Source organism: Aotus nancymaae, unplaced genomic scaffold (assembly GCF_030222135.1).
Source record: "Aotus nancymaae isolate 86718 unplaced genomic scaffold, 86718_ANA_hifiasm-v0.15.2.pri h1tg000077l, whole genome shotgun sequence".
NCBI classification, from domain to species: Eukaryota; Metazoa; Chordata; class Mammalia; order Primates; family Aotidae; genus Aotus; species Aotus nancymaae.
In genome coordinates, this window is record NW_026988492.1 from 18671443 (window position 1) to 18697109 (window position 25667).

A 25667-nucleotide genomic window follows, 5' to 3' on the forward strand; every position below is an offset into this window, starting at 1 on the left:
ACTTAAGAGCTTCTGCACAGCAAAAGAAACTGTCATCAGAGTGAACAGGCAACCTACAGAATGGGAGAAAATTTTTGCAATCTATCCATCTGACAAAGGGCTAATATTCAGAATCTACAAAGAACATAAACAAATTTACAAGAAAATACAAACCACTACCCTCAAAAAGTGGGTGAAGGATATGAACAGACACTTCTCAAAAGAAGAAATTTATGCGGCCTACAAACATATGAAAAAAAGCTCATCATCACTGGTCATTAGAGAAATGCAAATCAAAACCACAATGAGATACCATCTCATGCCAGTTAGAATGGCAATCATTACAAAGTCAGGATACAACAGATGCTGGTGAGGATGTGGAGAAATAGGAACGCTTTTACACTGTTGGTTGGAGTATAAATTAGTTCAGCCATTGTGGAAGACAGTGTGGCGATTCCTCAAGGATCTAGAACCAGAAATACCATTTGACTCAGCAGTACCAATACTGGGTATATACCCAAAAGATTATAAATAACTCTACTATAAAGGCACATGCACACATGTTTGTTGCAGCACTGTTCACAATAGCAAAGACTTGAAACCAACCCAAATGTCCATCAATGATAGACTGGACAAAGCAAATGTGGCACATATGCACCATGGAATACTATGCAGCCATAAAAAAGGATGAGTTCATGTCCTTTGTAGGGACATGGATGAAGCTGGAAACTGTCATTCTCAGCAAACTAACACAAGAACAGAAAACCAAACACCACATGTTCTCATGTTGTACTGGAGCGAGCACAGAAAGTCAACACCAAGACAAAAGTATGCCAAATTGCAGGGTCTTTATTGCCGGCGGCCACGGAGGACTCATGTCTCTCCAACCCATGGCCCTGAGCTCAGCGGGAGCAGGGTTTTTAAGCTGAAAAGCCACATCCTGGTTTTAGGAACAAGAGGGTGAGGGGATGCAGGGCAAGCAACTTTACAGAAACTATTTCTGGCAGTTTCTAATGAGCAAAGGCAAGCAGCTTTACACAGCGAGCTTCCTGGAATTTGGGGAAATTCTAAGTGGTCCCTGGTGGAGAGCTGCAAGTCAAACATTACAATAGAAAACTTTTTCTTCTCTTACTTTTCAATCAGCATTTTGCAGAGCAAGCTGGCTGTTTTTATTTACAGAAGCCAAGGTCAGCAGTTATTGCAAGGAAAACAGGGCAGCAAGCACTTATCACAAAGGAAACGGGGCAGCAGTTACAACTTATTTTTGGAAAAACCGTTTTTCTTGGTGCTTGCAGGGTACAGGGTTTAAGATGGCATTGCTTAGGTTCTAACCCTGGGTTAGCTATGGCACACGCACACATAAGTGGGAGTTGAACAGTGAGAACACATGGACACAGAGAGGGGAATATCACACACTGGGGCATGTCAGGGGGAGGGGGGTTAGGGGAGGGATAGCATGAGGAGAAATACCTAATGTTGATGACAGGTTCATGGGTTCAGCAAATGACCGTGGCATGGTATACCTAGGCGACAAATCTGCACATTCTGCATATGTATCTCAGAACTGAAAGTATAATAATTAAATAATTATTATAATTAAATATGAATTTATAATTATAATTACTTTATTACGAATAATTTAAATTGAATTTTTTTAAAAAGAAAATTAGGCCAGAGAGCAAGATGGTATAGTGCCTTCATGGCCAGAGTCAGGATTTGGGATTTTATTCTGAGTGGTGGGCATCCAGTGGTGGGTTTTGAGTAAGATAATTTGATTTATGTTTTTTAAAATACCAGTTTTGGCCAGGCACGGTGGCTCACATCTGTAATCCCAGCACTTTGGGAGACCAAGGCAGGAGGATCACTTGACACCAAGACTTTGAGACCAGTCTGGGCAACGTAGCAAGATCCTATCTCTACAAAAAATGTTAAAAAAAATTAGCAGGTGCAGTAGTGTGCAGCTGTAGTGCAGCTACTAGCGAGGCTGATGTGGGAGGACCACTTGAGCCCAGGAGTTGGAGGATGCAGTGAGCTATAATTTTGTCACTGCACTCCAGCCTAAGAGAGTGAGTGACAGGAGAAAAAAAAAAAAAGATCAGCTTAGCTTTTGTTGAAGAATAGACTATAGACAAGGCAGAACAGAGGCAAGCAAGGAGACTACATCGAAGACTTTCTTTTCCAATAACAGAGAAGTATGACTGGGATTGCGTGGTAGTAGTTAGACTTGAGGAATGGTTGGTTTGAGGGTTTATGTGGAAATGCACTTAGTAGGTTGTCATTATGGATCATGTGAGGAGTGCAAAAGAAAGAGGAAATTTTGGCTTAAGTAACTGAAGGAATAGCACTTAGTAAGGAGCATGTCTTGGATGAAATACCCAGGGTTGAGTCCAGATATGTGAAATTTGAGATGCTTATTAGACCTCCCAGCAGATGTCAAATGGGCAGTTGGATAAATAAACCCAGAGCTCAGGCAAGATGTATGAATACAAAGATAATATTGAAGGCCATGACTTAGGGAGTGAGTGTGGATGAAGAGAGGAGGCGAGAGGAGAAGTGAGGCCAAGAGACAAGAGCAGAAAAGAGATGAGAAGAAGGTTGAGATGGAGTCCTGGGGCACCATGACATTTACAGAAATACTGGGGGTGTGAGGAGGAAGCATACAAAACATGAAGAAGAAGTCACCATTTGGGTCAAAGAAAGCCATGAAGCCAATAAAGGAAGTCTTGTCAGGTGGAGTGAAATGAGGATGGAAGTCGGAAACATTTGATTTGATGACTGAAGGTTCCTGATGACTGAAAAATCCAGTTGCAGTGGAGTGTGTCAAGAGAGAACGGGAGATGACCAACAGGGGACAGCAAGTATGTGTAGCCATTTTTTTTTTTTTTTTTTTGAGAGGGAGTTTCGCTCTTGTTACCCAGGCTGGAGTGCAATGGCATGATCTCGGCTCGCCGCAACTTCAGCCTCCTGGGTTCAAGCAATTCTCCTGCCTCAGCCTCCCAAGTAGCTGGGACTACAGGCGCGTGCCACCACGCCCAGCTAATTTTTGTATTTTTTAGTAGAGACGAGGTTTCACCATGTTGACCAGGATGGTCTCGATCTCTTGACCTCGTGATCCACCCACCTCAGCCTCCCAAAGTGCTGGGATTATAGGCTTGAGCCACCGCACCCAGCCTGTGTAGCCATTTTTAAAGGAGTTTTGCTATAAATGAGACCAGAGAAATTTAATAGTTAAGAAGGTATTACAGCTTGATTATAGTCTAATAGGAATTATCAAGTTCAGCTGACTGTAAGAGAGGGCATACTCAGGAACAAATTTATGAGTGGAGGGGAGTTGGGGAGATTCTTGTACAAATGGAAGGAATGGCCTTAGAATAGCAGAAATGCAGTTCATCTGCATTGTCAGGAGGGCAGACAGAGCCAGGAGACAACTGAGAGTGGATGGCTGGATTGGATAGCAGGAGGAAGAAAATGAGCTTTTCTTGTTACTTGCATAGTCTCATTGAAATAAGAAGCAAAGTCACCATCTGAGGTTGAGGAGGTCAAAGAGAAGATTGGGAGAAAAAGGAAATTCAAAGAGTAGTGACAGAATGGCAGAATAAGTTGAGTCATGAATTAATAGGATTACCAGACAGTGAGTTGGGTAAGTAATGTTTTGTCTCTGTGCAGCCTATAGCATGGTTCTAACTGCTTGGGGTAGGATTTAAGGTGATTTCCCATAGAATAATTCCCTCTCGAGGATTAATCTTCTTCCCTAAGGATAAATTACAATATGATCCGTTCTGTTAGGTGAAAGGTTGGGACTCTTTACTATATCTTTTGGCAGCAGGCAGGAGATTCTTAGGAATACAGGACCACGTAACAGGAGGTAGTGTAAATACATTTTCTAGTGTTACTGGGAGGCAAGTTTATACAGCCTTCATCCTGAAACCCAATCATATCCTGTATTTGAAAGCACTCCTTTGAGGTCATCTTAAAGAAATTTATGTCAGTGAGTCACCTTCCTGAGGATGCCCATGCTGAGAGGTTTTCATTACTGCTTGAAGCAAATAGACGATTGGGTACTAAACAGAAGCATGCTGTGTTCCTGAATATCAGAAGTTGACATTGAAGCCATATTGAGAGTTCTCATTTCCCCAGCTGTACCTACGACTAAGATATGTGATCCTCAGTCATTATTCCAAGTGTGAAAAAATCTAGAGGTGAGAGAATGTATGAAAGATTCAAGTATGAAGAAAGCTGCAAGAAAACCACAGTGGCTGAGAATGACAAAGATGATACTGGCACGGGAGGGGTTTTCTAAACCTGGTTTTGCATTTGAGAAACAGCTCTGGGTTCAGGATAGAAAATGGATTTGAAGGTGGCAATGCTGGAGGAAGGGAGATGGGACAGAAGCTGTCACAGCAACGGAGGCTAAGGGAAATGATGACCATAACTAGAGAGATGGCGACCTAGATGGAAAGAAGTAGATGGATTTGGGAGATATTAGAAGGAAGCATCAACAAGAATTGAGGACTCATTGAAATTTGGGAGTGCAAGATTGGTGATCGGCAAGAATCCATTCCAAGGTTCTGGCTTGGTTAATGGGGTTACCATTGTATTAGGTAAAAATAATGAACAAGACAGACATCCTCAGATCTCACAATATTCAACTTTGATGGGATACTAGTGCCTGGCAGTTCTAATCCAGGCTTAAGTGCTGTGACAGCAGAAAGTGAAGAAGGCTTCAGATGTGCAAAATAAAGACTCCTGTGCTTAAATAAATGGGGGGCTTTTGTGTGTCAGGGGAGGCTTTTCAGACAGTACCACATGAAAGGTCAGAGCTCAAGAGTGTGTGTGTGTGTGTGTGTGTGTGTGTGTGTGTGTGTGTCTGAGCATGCCTATGTGTGCATGTGTGCATGTCTGTCTCTGGGTTGGACAGATGAGAGGAAAAAGTGTTCCAGCCTGTGTGGATGTAGGGAAGTGAGTTGCAGAAGATGAGGTCAAAGTTGTCTCGATTGATACAATTCATAACCAGCTCTGTGTTTCACACTGTTGCACCATACTTGGGAGTTTTGCTTTTGTTTTTAATCTGATCTGCCACAGGTAGCTTTTCATTTCCCTTAGAAGAGATAATTCTTTCATTTCTCAACTCCCAATTTCCTTGGCATTGTGTCTAAAATATTACTTGCATGGTATAATCCATAGGTATTTCCTGACAAAATCATATATACTACTTAGTCAACTTACATATGAAAAACATTCCAAATGATAGTATGTGATGTGGAAAAGCCATTTATATTTACTACCAAACAAATGTCTGAAGAACACTGGCTAGGCACTATGGGTTATTCAAGATAGGAAGTTAGAAATGTGATCTCTCTTCTTAAGGAAGGCAGTCTAGACATGAAAATAATTACAGCAGAAAATTTATATTCTCATCCAGACCAGAAAAACTACATAATAGGCAGATTGTAATACAATCTGTACTGTTGCTATTACAAGCCCATATTTATGAAAATGATTAAAACTCTAAAAGCATGCATTTAACTCACTTAGCTTTGTTATCATAGTATTTGGTTATATATGAAACTGAACATTTAAATAGTGATATGAACAAATAATTTAAAAGGGAAGTTTCATGATTTTCAGGAAAGAATAGTTTATTTCTCTATAAACTGGAGAAATAGGCTAGAAGCTTCTTAAATTCTGAATGAGTTTACCAATCTGAACAGTGACTAGGTTCAGGGAATTGAATTCTAATGGCCTTTCACTTGCTACTTTATACAATTCTTTATACCAGTTTTGTTACTTTGTACTATTTGAAAATTTTGAAACAACAATCTGAAATAATTTCAATTTGAAAAGATAGAGTGTTGAGCTCTACATTTTAAAATGGGCTTTTAAGGAGTGATTTGAACAGGTTAGCAGACAAGGAAAAAAGGAATTTCACAAAAGAAATGTCTGAAAGAAGGTCTTGAAATGAGATTCAACAGGAAACAGAAAGAAAGTTAACCCAGGCCGGGTGCGGTGGCTCACGCCTGTAATCCCAGAACTAAGGAGGCCAAGGCAGGTGGATCACGAGGTCAAGTGTTCGAGACCAGCCTGGCCAACATAGTGAAACCCCATCTCTACTTAAATTACAAATAATTAGCTGGGCATAGTGGCGGGTGCCTGTAGCCTCAGTTACTTGGGAGGCTGAGGGAGGAGAGGTTGGGAGGTGGAGGTTGCAGTGAGCTGAGATCACGGCATTGCACTCCAACCCAGGTGACAGTGCAAGACTCCATCTCAAAAAAAAAAAAAAAGAAAGAAAGTTAACCCAAACAGAAAGGAAGCCCAATACCCAGAGCTCAGGCTGTGGGGTCAAGATCATCAGGTGTGGAGGGCAGGATATTTATATTTGATCTATTAGATAAAGACAAGAAAAATATTTAATGTGAGTGTAAACAAGCATATGTTTTTATATAGTACTAATGTATGATATAAATCACAAAATACTCATTTAATCAGAATAACACATCGCTCAAACATCATAAGGAAAAGTGAATTTGTGTGATATTCTTTAAAGGTTTTTCAGAGTGGTTTTGGAGTATTGGGAGCCAAGCATTTGGAAGTTTAATTTTCTGTGACATAAAAATCAATCCAGGTCCTTTTCTTGGATTTGTTTGTTTTAGACAAGGAGTTCTCTGGCCATGGATATTTTACGTATGAGTATTCCCAGTTCTCAGACGCAGAGTTCCAATTAGAAACTTTTACAGCATAAATTTGACTATGATAAAGATTATAAACAGCTGGTTAAGGATTTCTTTTACCCTTTTCCTGATTAAAAATGTCTGGATAGCTCCTGCAACAGCTTTAAGGAAATCTCCAAGGAGACGAACTTAAAGTGATGACTGAAGGTTATAGGGAAACCTACTGTTTTCCATATGGGGTCGAACGCTTTATAAATAGTTTGCAAAATTACCCTGTCTGCCAAAATGTTTGGTCACACCTGTGTCAGGTGCAACTCTTCTCTTCCCTATCCCAGGGTGATCTCTCTTCACTTCTTGTAATTCCTCTCATTTCACTCGGCTAAAAGATTAGAAAAATCTGCTTATAGCTTACGTGTGCACCATATTCCACATCCCCTCACTCCTGCTCTGAAATGCATATTCCCATGAAACAAAAAAAAGAACCAAAAGCTAGTAGACTTGCCACCCACTGGGATTTGCAACCAGACTGCCCAGAGAACAAAGCTGTCAATTTTAGAGAGACAGCTTCAAAAGCCAGAAATGGAGGATGAGTCAAATCAGTTGTATTGTTATAATTCAACTAAACTTCCTGGGTTGACCTACAGATTTTTTCAGTTTATCTTTAGGTTTTCCCTTTTTCAGATCATAGATGTACTAATACTCACAGTAAAAACTCAAACGATATGGAAATATACTCCACAGAAATAGAAAACCCACTGACACCTGTATATTTCCTGCTTTCAAGATAACTATCACTCACAGGCTAGTGTCAATATATACACACACAAGCCCAATCACAATCACACGTACACACCCATGTGTAGAATATTTGACTTTTAAATAAAAGTAGGATCGTACTAAACAATGTACTCTTGACAAACTTTTGAATGAATAGATGGGAGCTTGGTTATCATTTAACAAACACTGATGATCTACTGTGTTTTAAGCACTGGAAAATGCAGAGGTAAATGAGAGAACATCTCTGTGGGACCTAGGTATATTCTCAAAGGGTAGATACTACCTATATAAAAACAGATTTTTGGCCAGGCATGGTGGCTCACGCCTGTAATCCCAGCACTTTGGGAGGCCAAAGCAGGCAAATCATAAGGTCAGGAGTTTGAGACCTGCCTGGCCAACATGGTGAAACCCCAACTCTATTAAAAATATAAAAAGTTAGCTGGGTGTGGTGGTGCACACCTGTAGTCCCAGCTACTCAGGAGGCTGAGGCAGGAGAATTGCTTGAATCTGGGAGGCGGAAGTTGCAGTGAGCTGAGATAGCATCACTGCACTCCAGCCTGGGTGACAGAATAAGACTCTACCGAAAGAAAGAAGGAAGGAAGGAAAGAAAGAAAGAGAGAAAGAGGAAGGAAGGAAGGAAGGAAAGAGAGAGAGAGACAGAGAGAGAGAGAAAGAAAGAGAGAAGGAAGGAAGGAAGGAAAGAAAGAGAGAGACAGAGAATTTTAACTTCTGTATAGTATTGTATGCTATTGCAGCAAACATATAAATAAGATAATCTCAGACAGCGGTAAGCACTATGAAGAGAATGTAAAGGGGTAATGGGAGAGCGAATGACAATGAGTAGACAGAACCGGTGGCTCAGGGAATGGGTCTCTGAGGATGTAGTTCTGGAGCTAAAAGCTGAGTAATGAGACGAAGGCAGCCAAGTAGAACACTGTGGGAAGAGCATTCCAGGAAGAGTAAATGCAATGGCAAGACTGAAAATGCTGGATGTGTTCAAAGGACAGGAAGTTGGTGTGTCTGCAGGTGGAGGAGCATGGGAAGACGGGAAGGGCTGAGACTGGAAAAGCAAGCAGGGGCCAGACAATGTTGGCCCCCTGGACCAAATCAGGCTTTATTGTTGCAGAGGTGGAACTACAAATCACTGAGAAGAGACGGATTGTTCAATAAGTGCTGTGGGGGCAAGTGGCTTTTCATATTGGAATAAGAAATGTGTCTCTGCCACTTTATAAACAAGAATGAATTCCAGATGAACAATAATCCCAATTAATGAAGTTAAAAGAATAGAAAAAAATTGGAAGATGATACTTGCAACATTTATATGGGAAAGAGAATCAATAGCCAAAATATTGAATTACTAATGAATAAAACTAATAACTAACCAAGAAAATGAGCCAATAATATAAACTGGCACTTCACAGAAGAAAAAAGTGAATGGTCTGCAAACATGAAAAGATGACCAGCCTTACTAAAAGTCAGGAAAATGCAAATGAAAACAAAATGAGGTACCATTCCATGGTCATCTAGACTGGAAAATATTCACAAGTCCTCCTATAATAACAAAAGTTGAGAATATCTCTCTCCTGCACTGCTAGTGGGCATAAAATTGTAGCTACTTTGGAGATGAGTTGGCATGTCTGATCAAATGAATATGATCATTCTCTATGACCCAGCAATGTCATTCCTAGTGTGGTGCCAGAGGGAAACCTTTGCACATAGGCACATGGAGGTGGATATAGACGAATGGTCAGAGCTCAGAGTAGAAGTGGGAGAACTGCAAAGAAACATAAATTTTCATATGTAAACGGAATGGATAAATAGAATGTAGACTATTATTCAGTAGGATGCAATACTATACAGGAGTTAAAAAGAATGAGCTAGGCTGATCTATGTATGTATCTATCATCTACTTTTCTACCCATCACTCATCTATGTTTCTATATAACTATGTGTCTAGCTAGCTAGCCATCTATCTATTCACGGATATTTCTCACAAACATAAAACTGAGGGTAAAACACAAGTACAGACTGCTAAGTACAGAAAATATAATGCCACTTTTTTCTTTTTCTTTTTTCTTTCTTTTTCTTTTTCTTTTTTTTGAGATACAGTCTCACTCTGTCTTCCAGACTGTAGTGCAGTGGCACGATCTCAGCTCACTGCAACCTCTGCCTCCCGGGTTCAAGTGATTCTCCTGCCTCAGCCTCCTGAGCAGCTGAGACTACAGGCACGTGCCACCATGCCCAGCTAATTTTTGTATTTTTAGCAGAGACGGGGTTTTGTCATGTCGACCAGGCTGATCTCAAACTCCTGACCTCAGATGATCTGCCTGCTGGCCTCCCAAAATGCTGGGATAACAGGCATGAGCCACTGTGTCTAGCCAAATGCCAGTTCTTCTTAGGCAAAGACTTTTTAATAAAGAACCCAAAAACAAATGCAACCAAAACAAAGATAGATAGCTGGGACTTAATTAAACTGGAAAACGTCTGCACAGCAAAAGAAATAATCACAATAGTTAACAGAAAACCCATAGAGCGGGATAAATTCTTCACAATTCGACAAAGGACTGATATGGAGAATCGACAAAGAATTCAAACAAATCAGCAAGAAAAAAACAATCCCATCAAAAAGTGGGTTAAGGACATGAATAGACAATTCTCAAAAGAAGATGTACAAATGGCCAAGAAGCATATGGAAAAATCCTCAACATCACTAATTACCAGGGAAATGCAAACCAAGGCCGCCATGTGATGCTACCTCACTCCTCCAAGAATGGCTATGAAGAAAAAAAAAAGATGTTGGTGTGGATGTTGTGAAAAGGTTTTCTCTTTTGTGTGTGGCAGTTTTAAGATATTAGTTTTTAAAATCAGTACTTTTTAATGGAAACAACGTGACCAAAAATTTGTTACAGAATTTTGAGGCCCATTAAAAAGAGTTTAATGAGGAAAAAAAAAAGAAAAAATCATAGTTTTTCTTTAGTTTGTAAGACTGCACCAAAGACTACTCTATCAGTCATTGGCAAACTACAACTAACCATCGGTGTGTGCACAGCCTATACACTGAGAGTAGTTTTTACATTTTTAAATGGCTGGAGAAATGTTTTTTAAGAATAATATTTTATGACATATAAAAGTTATATAAAATTTGATTCAATTTCTGTGTACCTACATGAAATTCTATTGAAACACAGCCAAGCTCAAGCCGATTCTTTTCTATATTGTCTACCGGCTACTTTTGTTACAGGGCAGAATTGAGTAGTTGTGACAAAGGTTACAGTTTGCAAAGCCTAAGACATTTATCTAGTCCTTTACAGGAAAATCACGGTAGACTACAGCCCTATATTATTCATGGCATATTTTTCAAAAGGCCGGAAACACATACATTTAATTCACGATGGTGGCAACCTCTGGAGGGGGAGGAGAGACGAGGAATGGAACGGAGGACAGGTGTCAAAAGGTACCATAATGCTTGTGAATCACTATTCTGTGTCAGTGTGATCTCATTATTCTGTATCAGCACATACAAATCTATTATATGTGTTTAACAGTTGAATCTTAGTCTTATAGATAGCAGACATTTCTTTTTCAGTCCCTTGTTTGTAAACATTTAAGTTGTTCCAGTTTTTGGTGTCACAAACAGTGTAGCAATATTTTCATACTGTATCTGTGTGTGTGTATGTGTGTGTGTGTTTTAGAGGCAAGAGAGCACGTACTCTGAGACTTTAGAGACAGGGTACTCTTACTCTGTCACTTAGACTGGAGTACAGTGGCACAATCTGCTTACTTCAGCCTCTACCTCCGAGGCTCAAGTGATCCTCCCACCTCAGGCATGGGCTACCACACCTGGTTAATTGTTTTTTGGTTTTTTGGTTTTCATTTTTTTGCAAGAGATGGGGTTTTGCCATGTTGTCCAGGCTGGAGTGCAGTGGTGTTATCATAGCTCATTGCAGCCTTGAATTCCTGCCTCAAGCAATCCTCCTGCCTTGGTCTCCCAAAGTGCTGGGATTATAGGCGTCAGCCACTGTTTGTGTTATTATTTCCACTGAACAAAATACCAACAGAATTTCTGATCAGAAGGAAATATACATTTAAAATTTGGATACATGCTGCCAAACAGCTGTTCCAAACTTCAGCATCAAAGTATTGTCTCAAAGTAGAAAAAATTTTATTAATTTGGGGTCAGATTGGTAAGTGACAGTGGTAAGTTCTTATTGCTTTGAGGCTCAGGTTGTCTCCCTGAATTTTCAGGCTAATTTATTTTTACCCTTAATGCCTGTTTAGATCCTTAGAAATTGTTTTCTATTGAATTTTAGTCTTTTTCTCATTGATTTGGGGACTCTTACATATTAAATATATTGCTCCTTTTCTTGAAAAGTTTTCACTTTGGTTTTTATTAGCTTTGTTAATTGGCTCCTGCCACTTAGAAAACTTGACGACGTATGCAGTCACTATAAAAGCTTTTCCAACCTTTGCCTTTGCTTTCGCCATAGTTTGTGATATGCTGAGAGACTTGCTTGTGTAACTAATGGGCTTTATCCTCTCCTGGAACTACTGGTCCTTCTGAGTTCTGTGGGGTTGACAGTGCTCCCCAGGTAACCCAATGACTTCCTTCTGCTTCAGAGGACATGTGGCCCTACCTAAATGTGTTGCCCCATGTCAGTCAGTGGGTTTGGTTAGGAAAACAGAAAGCACATTGAGTATTACAACTAGGAAGGAATTTCACACAGAGTCTGGGAGGCTTTCATGGACATTGGCAAGCGTAGGGTGTGAAAGTCTGGAAAGTTGCTCCCTGCAGATCAAGGAATCTGGAAGTTCAGGGATCACAGGACTTGATCTCTACTGTCCAAAGGACCGAAGAGGTGATTGTCAGGAGGATATTTTGGAGCTGCTGGAAGAACATCACATCTGTCACCACTCATGCCCTTGTGCTTCCTGTGGCTGTCACCAGAAAATAATGGCTTCTCTTTCTTTCCCTCTTCTCAAATCTCTCCTGAGCCTCTCATTCATTCAGAATCCTGCTCATTAGAAAGTCTGGGAAATGTATTTTCCATACCTTCAGTACTTGCCATAAAGAGACAAGACTTAAAGGGCTGACATGGTGCTGAATATTCACGGACATTACTTGGAAGTAGTTTTCACTAAAGGTCGGATCAAATGAAATCAAAAACATCCTCCATGCATCAAAGGTTCATTGAGCACTAGGATGACATAGTACTGGGCACTGTGTCAGCTTATTTGGCATGAAAGAGCCGTGGTCAGAAAAGGGAAGTAAGAAATTAGGAAAAGCTTACCTTCACAATCAACCCCCATACATCTTACTTATTTGAAATTTTATTAAATTACAATGTTAGATTCAAAGTCAGAGCATTTATTGAAAAGATAAAACAGAATTTTGGAAAGGTGATTTGTTGACTGCAAAGATCAATGAGAGATTTAAAACTCGTCTCAGTACACAGAGACCTGGGACAGTGGAATTCTGCTCTGTTATAATACCTGGATTGGGTAAGAAATTAATGAAGCCCGTTCATTTGTACCCTTGGTCTAGAAGAAACATATTGCTGAAAATGGCACAGTTGACACTTGCAAGCCAGTTATTACACAGTTCACCCCATAATGGCAGAAAAGATATCTCAGGAATCACACAGGCGGAATCACATCATTTTAACAACCAAAGGAAGATCCCGTTCAGAGCTGGCTTTTTTTTTCCCTGGAATTCATTTCCTTCCTCACTGAAACCAGCTCTTCTGAAGTCCTTTTGGGATCTCCTTTAACTGTGAATTTTTGAGGCCCTGGTCTTCTTTTCATGACTTTTTCACAGTTTAGTAATTTCAAGACCACTCTAGCACTTTCTCCCTGTGTGTAATCAAAGCCACATTGACAATGTTGTGAGGTGTCATAATTTCATTCCTGAGTGCCACAAGTCACTACTAACAACATATTATACTTGTGTGTCTAGAGGTTCTTTTGAATTCTTGGACCTAGGTTGAATTTCTAGGTTCCTAAGACACACATATATATGTATAAAATAGATATATGATAGATATAATTTTATGTTATATAATTATATATTATATCTTATATGTATATTATATACATATTAATATATATAATTATATATTAATTATATATAATATTAATATATCTTATAGTATATAAATATATCTTATAGTATACAATAGATATACATAAATATATTTACTATATTATATAATTATATTACAATATAGTATATGTAATATATGTAATTATATGTAATAATATATTATGTATCTATTTTATATATTATATTTTATAGATATATTTTACATATTATAAATCTATAATACATTATAGATATATTATATAGATATATATTGTATAGATATATATTTCATATCTATAATATAGAGACAGATAGATGTCTATATTTTATATCTATAATATATAGATTTTTAAATATCTATATATCTTAAAGCCGCAGACCTTCATGTAGTTGTATTGCTACAAGACTTCTGTAGTACAACATTAATATCTTAGCTTAAGGAGGGATACCTTAAGCTGGTGATACCAAGATATGATACCAAAACACAGACTTAAATTATCTTAAACTATCTGAAGCTCTCTCTATTTAAGAGATTTTTTTTTAATCTATGTACCTTCAGCTATATCGCTACAAGATTTCTGTTGTATGACTTCCCAATTTACAAAGAACTTTCATGTTCACTGATCTCATGGAACCTTCGTGACTTTATGACGGCCTGTGCAGGAGGAAAAGGGGAAGCTATTCTCAGCCTCATTTTATGGAAGAAATCGGAAACTGCAAAAGATGAAATGAATTGCCCACGGTCACCTAGACAGTGATGGCAAGAACCTTCCACTTCAGATTCTATAATCTTCCACGCTGCCTAGACATAAATAGAAATGCCGATATTTTCCAGTTTAAGCTATACACTGTAAGAGCTGTAATGCTTGGTTAGTCATGTGCACTTTGGGTGAGGATTTCCAGAACTTGTTTTTTAAAAACATCTGGAAACATCAAAAGCATAAGATTTTTAAGAGAAAAATTCACGATTTTCTACTAACATGTCAAAATGTAAATTTTAGGTTAAGATTGAGTATGTACAATTTATTCTTTAAACAGTCTGTAATCATAAGAAAACTCAATTGAAAGTTTAATTACATGTTTATTTTGGCCTCATTTAATAGGAATGAAAAGTTTATTTTGTAATGTATTTTTATAAGGTCAAGGAAGAAAAAGTAGTGCACACCACAGGAAACACAAATAAGATGCCCTAATACAAACATCTACAGAAATTCATTAGCTATTACTGATAAAGCTCTAGTTAAAACTATGCAATTAGAACCACGTGGGAAATAAGTTGAACGTGAAATCAACAGCAGAAGAAAAGATGCATGCTTTATTTTTCTATTTTATTTTATTTTTTTGAGGCAGAGTCTCACTCTGTTGTCCAGGCTAGAGTGCAGTGCCATGATCTCAGCTCACTGCAACCTCCATTTCCAGGTTCAAGCAATTCTCATGTCTTAGCCTCCTGAGTAGCTGAGACTACAGATGTGCACCACCATGCCCAGCTAATTTTTGTATTTCTAGTAGAGACAGGGTTTCATTATGTTGGTCAGGCTGGTCTCAAACTCCTGGCCTCAAGTAATCCACCTGCCTTGGTCTCCCAAAGGCATGAGCCACTGCACCTGGCCAAGATGCATGCTTTTATTAAGACCTGAAGTGTGTTATAATTGGGTTGAATTTCTACCCAGATGGCTCCCCTCATGCTGACATCTACAAAATATATGTAAAATTGTGTCGGGGTGTTATCTACTGTGGCTGTGTAGACATGTGTTACTCTGTTAGAAACCAAGACTTTGGAGTCCTTCATGCTGGTTCCTGCTAACACATGCTGAGAAGCCTCTGTTCTTCAGAGTGGGCAGAATCTCATGTGTTTTACTATTGGGAAAGATTTGGAAATGTTTAGAGCAGTTATAAATCTATGGTCTTCAATATGAAACCAATAACTGAAGTGTAGATTCAGGGATACAAAGTCTACACTAAATTTGCAAGACATTTACCTCTGAAATGCAAATCTTAAGAAAATGCTTCTTTTAAGTTGTGAAATGTAATGGTTGAATACATATATTCATGTTATATTTATCTAATGGGAGTCATGCTCTAAGTTAGTCTTAATCAAAGAGAAATCCCCCTCTATATGAAAATTGATGCTCAAGTTTTTTTTTAAATTGACAAAAATTGTATAAGGCTGGGCACAATGGCTCACACTTGTAATCCCAGCACTTTGAGAGGCCAAGGCGGGAGGATTGCTTGAGTTCAAGAGTTCAAGATCAGCCTGGGCAACATAGCAAAACCCGATCTCTACCAAAAAAAAAAAAAAAGTCTAGCATGGTGGCAGGCACCTGCATTTCTAGCTACTCGGGAGGCTGAGGTGGGAGGGTCACTTGAACCCAGGGAAGTTGAGGCTGCAGTGTACTGTGATCATGTCGCTGCATTCTAGCCTGGGCAACAGAGTGAGACCTATCTCAAAAAAATTGTATGTTATTTATGGTTTACAGTTTAATGTTTTGATCTATTTAAACATTGTGAAATGATTAAATCAAGCTAATAAACATATTCATCACCTAGCATGGTTGCCTTTTGTGCATATGTGTGTGTATATTAAGAACATTTAAAAACTATTCTCTAGGTCATCTCTCTGTACAATAAATCTCCATAATTTATTCATCCCAACTGCAACTTGGTACCTTTGACAAACACCTCCCTAATCCTTCCTGCCCTCGCCAGCCCCTGGTAACTAGCATTCTACTCTCTGCTTCTATGACTTTGACTTTTTTAGATTCCACGTATAAGTGAGCTCATGCAGTATTTGTGGTTTTGTGCCAAGCTTGTTTCAGGCACAAAATTATTTGTGACTTAGCATGATATCCTCATGTTCATCCATGTTGTGGCAAATGAGAGGATTTCTTTTTTTGTTTTGTTTTTTGAGACGGAGTCTCGCTTTAGTGCCAGACTGGCGTGCAATAGTGCGATCTTGGCTCACTGCAACTTCTGCCTCCCAGGTTCAAATGATTCTCCTACCTCAGCCTCCCAAGTAGCTGGGATTACAGGCGCCCACCACTGTACCTGGCTAATTTTTGTATTTTTAGTAGAGATGGGGTTTCACCATGTTGGCCAGGCTGGTTTCGAACTCCTGACTTCGTGATCTGCCCACCTCGGCCTCCCAAAGTGCTGGGATTACAGGGGTGAGCCACCACACCCAGATGAGGATTTATTTTTAAGACTAAATTGTGTTCCACCATATACATACCACATTTTCTTTATTCATCTATTGAAAGACATCTAAGATGATTCCATATCCTACTAACATAGGGTAGCACATTGATTGATTTCTATGTTGATCCATCCTTGCATTCCAGGGATAAACCTCACTTGAACACAGTCAATGATCCTTTTAACGTGCTGTTGATTTGGGTTGCTAGTATTTTGTTGAAGATTTTTGCATTCATGTTTATTGGGGATATTAGCCTGTAATTTTCTTGTAATGCGCTTGTCTGGTTTTGGTATCAGGGTAATGCTGGCCCTTTAATTATTTCCTTCTCTTCAATGTTTTGTTCTATTTTTTTTGAGACAGAGTCTTACTTTGTTGCCCAGACTGGAGTGTAGGGACACGATCTCAGCTCACTGCAACCTCCACCTCCTGGATTCAAGTGATTCTCACATCTCAGCCTCCTGAGTAGTTGGGATTACAGGCACAAGCCACCATGCCCAGCTATTTTTTGTTTTTATTTTTTGATATTTTTTGATAAAGACAGGGTTTCACCATGTGGCCCAGGCTGGTCTTGAACTCCTGAACTCAAGTGATCCTTCCCGCCTCGGCTTCCCAAAGTGCTGGCATTACAGATGTGAGCCGGCATTTTGGGAAGAACTCAGCCATTCTCCAATTTCTTTGGAATAGTTTGAGAAGGATTGGTATTGGTTCAAATATTTTTGATGTGCAAATTATGTGTTTTAATTGGCTGCTATGTTACACAAATTATTAACTACTCATATCTTCTTTGTCAGACAACAGAAAGATCAGAGTTAATGGAACCAAAGAACCTATTGAGTTTAAATCGAATCAGTGGTTTGGAGCAACAGTGAAAGCTCACAAAGGAAAAGTGGTGGTGAGTATGAACCGTGGGCCTATGTTTCTGCTTTGGAGTGTGGTGTGCACTGGAGTGTTTTCAAGCTCATGTTTAAGAAAGCGCTTTCCTATACGAACATGTTAGACTTTCAACGATAAGCCTGTTGGCATTTTAAAAGAAACTGAATGCTTAAAGCTAAAGAATGTATTTTAGTATTTAAAGTTCTAGGAAATAAACTCTGTTTTCCAGAAGAGCAGTTAACTATTTTCAAATATTTCAAAACAACTAAGAAACAAAAGTAAAAGCTAAATCTTAAAGCAGTAAAATAGTGTATTGCTTAAGACTGGCTGAGGGGCTACTGCAAGTCTGACCAGAGAAGTCAGACTGAAATTCCCATAAGGATGCTTAAAAAGTTAATCTGCTGTGGTTTCATTGATCCTTTCTACAACTAAAGAAAAGCTGTCTTTCATAATAATTTTTAAATAACTGCATGATTCTCTGAGTTAATACTTTTGAAAGTAAAAACACTCATTCCCAAATAGATATTCTTTCAGCTTCAAAGTGCTATGACATTATAATTCTATTATTTTGTTGTTCTGAGCCATGATACATGTCTAAGTTATCGAGAAGCAAATGACTATTGAAGTAATCTGGAAGTCTTTTTTAGTTTGGGGATTTTTTTCAACCGATTGGCTTTAATTTCCTTACAACAATAAAGCAATAACTTTGGCTTTTAGGATTTGTTGAAAGCTACTGGAATTATGATTTAATAAGAATCAGTATCTAAAGGAAATGTCTTGCTTTATTTAGTCTGTGGTTAACCCCAAAAAGATTTTGACATAAAACAGGTAATGTATAAAGTATATATAGCCCTCTCTAGTTAAGAAATCCAGCATTTACAAGATAGTTTTTGTAGAGTTGTCTTTGCATTAGTATAATTTTTTCACATTCCAGAATTCATAAGAACTTTTTTTTTGAGACAAAATCTTGCTCTGTCGCCCAGGCTGGAGTGCAGTAGCACGATCTTGGCTCACTGCAACCTCTACCTCTTGGGTTCAAGCCATTCTCCTGCCTCAGCCTCCCAAGTAGCTGGGACCACAGGAGAGCACCACCATGCCCGGCTACTTTTTGAATTTTTAGTAGAGATGGGGTTCACCGTATAGGTCAGGCTGGTCTTGAACTTGTGACCTTGTGACCCGCCCGCCTTGGCCTCCCAGAAGTGCTGGGATTACAAGCATGAGCCACGGCCTCGTAAGAACTTTTTAAGGTGGAGTATGACATATGGGAATTGTTGAAAAATTAACTCTGTGTAATAACTGTTTGGGGTTTAGAAAATCTTTTGGATGCTGTTTTGAGTTTTTCGTGTCTTGAAATTTTATCTGTAACATGTAATAGTTGCATATTTATTCAATAATTGTAGAACCCCTCAAAACAATGGAAATGAAAATAATACACCATGTTCATAAAAAATGGTTAATTTTTGGCATGCCTGCATTTTCTAAAATATATGATGGGAAATAGAATAATATAGAGTGTATTTCAAGCTAACTTTTTCTTTGAGTGCTGAAACTTAACAGAATGAACATTTAAATTATCACCTATATGACATAATTTTTATAACTGCAAAATGCTGCCTCTCGAAGTATCATTTTGTATACCCAGATACCATGGGTATTCATACCAGGTTTGGGTCAAAGCCTAAATATATCACATCAGTATGTTTCACATCAACGTAAACCTGAGCAGACTGAAAAAGAGTAACTTTTTAGAGCTAACATCAGGCAAACACTGGAGAGAATTTTTACGGCATGAAATGCCTTTTGGTGAAACAGAAGGTGAGGCCAGTTGGATAAGATCAAGCCACACAAGTGAATGCTTCATGACGTAGGTTTCCCTGTGCTTCCCCATCTGCACCTTACATTGGATTTATGAATCAGATACCTTGGGGACCCTAGAGGAGTTAGAGAGTTTTGAGGTATTGGCCAAGACTTTACAATATATAGAGAGGCAAAACCAAACAACTGAAGTTGTAGAAGTTTAATTTATTTGACTACGAGTTACCTTTACTAAAAGTACTTATATATTGGGCCAAATTACCAATGACACATTTGGAAGCATAGACTACTTTCAAATTGGGATCTTTTTTCACTTCTCTGGAATTAAGTGCAATACTCTCAAATTAGAAGGCAGGCTAGCAGCTCTGGGTTCTAGGATTCTGTCTCGCCAGAATGGGGTACAATATTTATGGAAGACTCGGGCAAGCAAAACAGAAGCTCAAACCATGCTAATGTCTATTTCCTCTCTCATTCCTAACAAAATGTGATTTCATTTACTTGAAGAGGATTTTCTATCAGTCCATAGAGTGCTCTTGTTAGAATCTAAACTTCTGCTAAAAAAAAAAAAGAATCTAAACTTCTGAAAAAGGAGCCAGATGATTTCATGTTTTTCTTGCTGTTGTTTAAATTCATTTTTGCCAATAATATTCCTGATATTAGGCAAACTAATTTAGAAGCAGTTCTCTCTTTTCACCATGATGTATTCCCAAAAAAAGGTGTCATAGAAATGACATAAACTATGTCTTATTTTCTCTAAGCAACATTCCGAAAATGAAAAGGCATGGGTGAGGCATCAAATCAGTTTCTGATACGACAAGTTATAAATCATGACAGCAAAGAAAACAACAAAAGCGTAATCATTTGGTATTGTAAAATTATGTTTCAACTTCTGATAGGCATGCATTTAATTCAACATGTTACACCTCTAGCAAGCAAGTTTTATATGCAAACCTTTATATGTAAGTGCTGTAGGAAGTTAAATCAATTCCAAAACAGGTTCCAAAGTGTGAGCAGATATTTGTACAATATGCGACATTATTTACCACCCTATATGTTAGCTGGAAAGAAGCATGGGACATTTTGTTTCTAACCCTTCGGTTTTTTGCCACCTTAGAATGGAAAGGGCATTTATGGAATGATTTGGATAACTCTCCTCTCTCAAAAAGATTGTCTGACATCTTTGGAGTTTATCGCAATAAATTTCTCCATAACAAGGAGGGCCAGAGACTTGAATTACTTCATCTGTGGGGTTTAATGCCTTGAAAATGCTTGTAGCTCATTAACATGCTCTCTTACTGACTTTTCGATCATCCCTGATAAAATTGCTAAAACAGGCATAAAATGCTTTTACTTTCAGTTTTGCCATGAATAAAAACCATGACATGAAAAACCAAGCCAAAAACACCGTGAAAATGGAGTAGCGTGTCCAAATGAAAGTCTCTGTTTAAAAGTCCTAAGATGCAACTTCAGCGGTAAACTAGGAGGTGTCCCAAAACAGGTTTACTAGCTTGTTTGCATCCTTTGATTTGAAAATCATCTTTTAAAAGCAATAATTAGACACAGAAAGGAACTTGTTCTCATAAGACATCACACTGATTAATTCACTGTTTCCATTATCATTTGCTTTTATGTAGGTCCAATAAAAAAAGAAGAAAAGAAATATGAGTTATTTGTTTTTAGGAATTATTTTCTGCTTGCTTTGGGAAGCAAAAAAATAATAATTTAAATAATAATAATTTAAAATTCCACTGTGGTTCATGCCTGTAATTCCAGCACTTTGGGAGGCGGAGACAGGAGATCACTTAAGCCCATAAGTTTGAGGCCAGTCGGAGCAACATAGTGAGACTCTGTCTCTGCAAAAAAAAAAGAAAAATTAGCCAGGCATGGTAGTGTGTAGCTGTGGTTCCAGCTACTTGGGAGGCTCAGGCAAGAGGATCACTTGAGCCCAGGAGGTTGTGGCTACAGTGAACTGCGATCATGCCTCTGCCCTCCAGCCTGGGTGACAGAGCAAGACTTTGTCTCAAAAAAATATATATATATCAAAGAGAAAACTCATTTTTTTTCACGTATTTAATTTTCACCAATTCTACAGTATATTAACATTAAAAATTAGCTTTGGAAGTTTAATTACCTCTGATGACCAACATATTCATTAGCATGCTAGAGGCCAATTAATTCACCCAATAATTTAACAGTTTGTTATACCAATAATTCAAATAAAACTATAGTATGAGAAACCTACATCAAAAATGTGCTTTTTCATCTTTCATGTTTCCTAGGCCTGTGCTCCTTTGTATCACTGGAGAACTCTTAAACCAACACCAGAAAAGGATCCGGTTGGCACCTGCTATGTAGCAATTCAGAACTTTAGCGCCTATGCCGAGTTCTCCCCTTGCCGGAACAGTAAGTGACTTTTATTCCTTGAAACTGACATTAGCTCAAGCGCTTTGCTATTGGACACAGGAGTGCATTAGCTCAAGCGCTTTGCTATTGGACACAGGAGTGCAGGTAAGCTCAAAACACCACTGATTAATGTAGGCAAGATAATGATCGAATGGCATAAATAAATGAAGAGAAAGAATAGTGATATTAGAGGGTTAACAAAGAGGCCACTGAGATTTAGAAACCTAAAGAACTGGGAGTAAAATGTTTTTTTTTTTTTTTTTTTTTTGGAGACAGGGTCTTACTCTGTCACCCAGGGTGGAAAGCAATGGTGTGATCATGGCTTAATGTGGCCTCGACTTCCTGGGCTCAAGAAATCCTCCCACCTCAACCTCCCAAGTAATTGGGACCACAGGCATGTACCACCATGCCTAGCTAATTTTTGTATTTTTTGTAGAGAGGGGTTTTTGCCATGTTGTTCAGGCTGATCATGAACTCCTGAGCTCACATGATTCATCCACCTTGGCCTCCCAGAGTGCTGGGATTACAGGCATGTGCCACCATACCTCGCTTGAACATTTTAACTCTGATGGCTTTTGGTAAGGATTTTTAACAAGGAGGAGATTATTGCTTTTCTGTTTAAAAATATTTAAGTAAATCAGACACTTCTTCACATTACACCAAATGTCAGCTGAATCAATAGTCCATGGAACAAGGATTTTATTTTAAATAGCTTTAAAGTAGGGGTTCTTTGTAGATCATGGGACTCAATTATTTATTCAATGCAGGATTTCTTTAAAAAAACACACGCACACATTGAGCACTAACTCTTCTGTGTCTAGGGAATACAGCAAAGAACAAGAGGAAAAAAGCCCTCTGTTCAAGGAACTGGCTCTAGACAGTAAACACGTAAATAAATGTGTTTATGATACAATGTCAGGCAGTGAAAAGTGCTACTGAAAATACAGCAAGACAAGAAAGGAGGGAGAGACCTGTGCTGGGAGGAGGAGAATTTTAGACAAAACGATAAATGACTATTGGAGTAGAAAGGAGAGAAACTCCCCAGACTCAGGCAGCAACCAGTATGAGGCATAGTTTGTCATGTTCCATTCAAAGTGCTGTGCTCTTGGGTTTATTAAGAGGTCAGTATTGTTACACTAAAGATAAAATCTCATAAACAGTAACAAAGGATATCCAAAGTATATTTAGAAAATTAATGGTAGTGAGCGATTCATTACTGAACTTGTTTCATCCTTGTTTACACCTATCCACATCCTATACTCCATGATTTGCCCATGTTCCTGTTCTGTGATATTGACCATATGCTCACAGATCAGCTAGCTTGTTAACAAACAGCAAATAACTGTAACTAAAAAGATGAGCCCATCCCTCACATGCCTTTTGCCTTGATAATGTAGGATATTCTTCCCATTGCTATCAAGGATGATCATTTATAAATCTAGTCACTCCTTCTTCTGCCTTTTTGCCCAACTACCTGCATGAGATGTGAGGACTCAAATTGAAATACATCACATGAAGTATAGACTTCTGGGGGAGAAGTTTCAGAGTGAGTTTGAACCATTCTCTAAAAATGTAAATTAATGTACGATTGCATCTTAAGCTACATGGACACAATAGGATACTAGTTTATTTTCTTAAATAAAAGAATAGCTCCACAAAGATAAAAGGGAGCATATGTTGAGTTGCAGAACAGCTCAATAAATTGCCATGAGTTCTTTCCTCTCTGGTGTATAGCCACACTTTTCACATCCTCCTGGTCTTGCTATTCCTACGGGCACTTCTTCTTACTCAGATCATCTAAGAAGGAGACTCCTATCCTGGCCAATAAGTTCACAGATCATTAACACAAAGCCAGCTTGTTCATGAGCATATGGTCAATATCCCAGAACAGGAAATATCAGCAATATTATTTTCAAAAGAGAATGCAAAGAAGCACTTCATGTTAATTTTACACCACAAACCCACTCTGCTGATCTATTAGCCATTACCTGTTCATTCATATGAATGATCTGCCTATGGTTCTTACAGTCATTCAGAATTCAGGTGGGGGTGGTTCACATACACCCTTTCATTTGTTGGATAAGATGTCAACAAATAGTAGCAAATGATCCACATGCTTCCTTGGATTCCCGAGTTCACTCTAGGACATAATTATCAAGTTCACAGATGCTCTCAAGTTCAGGAAGAAAGATTCCTTCAGCTCTCATAAATTATGATTCAACAAGAAAAAAATGACTTTGCAATGGAAAGAACCTCACACTCTATTATGATTGCCACTTAAACATTTGGAGCTGATTATTTTCTCAGTGAATTTTATTAAAAAAAAATGTTTTCTCTTAATTTTTTACAGCCTCCTGTTTTAAAGCAAAATATTTTCAAAGATTGGTCATGTTTCTTCCCTTTTGAATAATTTGCAATCTTAATAAAAAGTCAGGGTTGAACTTAAAAGGGACTTGTTAAAGGCTTAGGCATGGAAAAATACATATAAGAACGGTATATGAACACATATATGTTCAGAGTAATATCTCATGTATTCGTATATATTTCTGGATGCATATAAATATTCATGCATATGAGCTTCTGGAAAATTGGTACTCAGACATTCCAGATTATAGAGATGAGTTTTAGATAACTTTATAGGATTCATAACCATAAATCATGAAATATAGTTGTAAAGTAAGGAACACATTTTGTTAAAATACAGTGCATGAGGTCACAAAATGTTTTTAAAAATAAAGGGAGCATTTGGAAAAAATTAATGATGCCAGTGCTAAAATTAGCTAAATAATGACCAAAGGAAAGAAAACACCAGAAGACATTCTAAGGGAAGCTGGAAAGGTCAGCTCCATTTCAAAAAGATTCTGAACAGGCGCGTGCCCAGCCATCACTATTTCCTGTGATGATGCGTATTTCCTTTCCCATCCTCTTAGTTCAGTTTCCATTAAGGAATATCCTTGATAAGAAAGGAGTCATTGTTTACATGTCCAAATCTAACTATGCAGGACTGACATGCCCTCTACTACATTCACTACATTTTGGCTATTTTAGGCATGTGAGAATTTGTAGAAACTCTTTTAAAGTACAAGTTACAAGTAGTAAATTCCTGGTCCTAACGCCCTAGAGACTTTTGATAACAATAGCCTTGAAATCGTCATGTTGGCCTGCCTATAGTTTACAACTATACAATGAGATTACTATGGGACATTGAGTTAGTGAGCCATACAGGAGGGAAAGCAAGGTAAGCCACTGCTAGAATTTTCTCTTTTGTGAACACTAGCACTGCAATGTCCAGGTGAGACTGTGACCAGAAACACAATTTCTCGATTTACCTAGCTTATTATAATAGGATTGACTGATTGAGACAGAGTCTCACTCTGTCACCCAGGCTGGAATACAATGGTGCAATCTCAGTTCACTGCAATCTCTGCCTCCCAGGTTCAAGCGATTCCCGTGCCTCAGCCTCTCGAATAGCTGGGACTACAGGCGCTCACCACCATGCTGGGCTAATTTTTTGTATTTTAGTAGAGACAGGGTTTCACCGTGTTGCCCAGGCTGATCGTGAACTCCTGAGCTCAGGCAATCCACCCACCTCAGCCTCCCAAAGTACTGGGATTACAGGTGTCAGCCACCGCGCCCAGTCATAATAGGATAATTTAAAATTAACTTCCTATCAAAGAGCATAAAACAACAGAAATCCTTACTGGTGGCCCAGAAGATGGCATCCACAAAGGTCATCTTGTACTGCTCCTTATTCCTCAAGGTGTCACCTGTTAGGAATGACAGACCTACCTCCCTTCACTCAGCACAAGGGGGCAAAGGAGAGACACGTTATTGCCTCATGGGAAATTTGGAACATACTCAAAGATAGAGATTTTATTTC

The 25667-nt window shown here is 38.6% G+C and overlaps 1 protein-coding gene across 1 annotated transcript in view; it reads left to right on the top strand.

Annotated features, from left to right (window-relative positions):
• ITGA8 (integrin subunit alpha 8) overlaps nucleotides 1-25667 on the top strand; it is a 187509-nt gene that overhangs the window by 16329 nt on the left and 145513 nt on the right. The window contains 2 exon segments of the mRNA XM_064368406.1: nucleotides 17488-17588; nucleotides 21664-21787. Of these exon segments, the coding sequence (XP_064224476.1) occupies nucleotides 17488-17588; nucleotides 21664-21787 (225 nt within the window).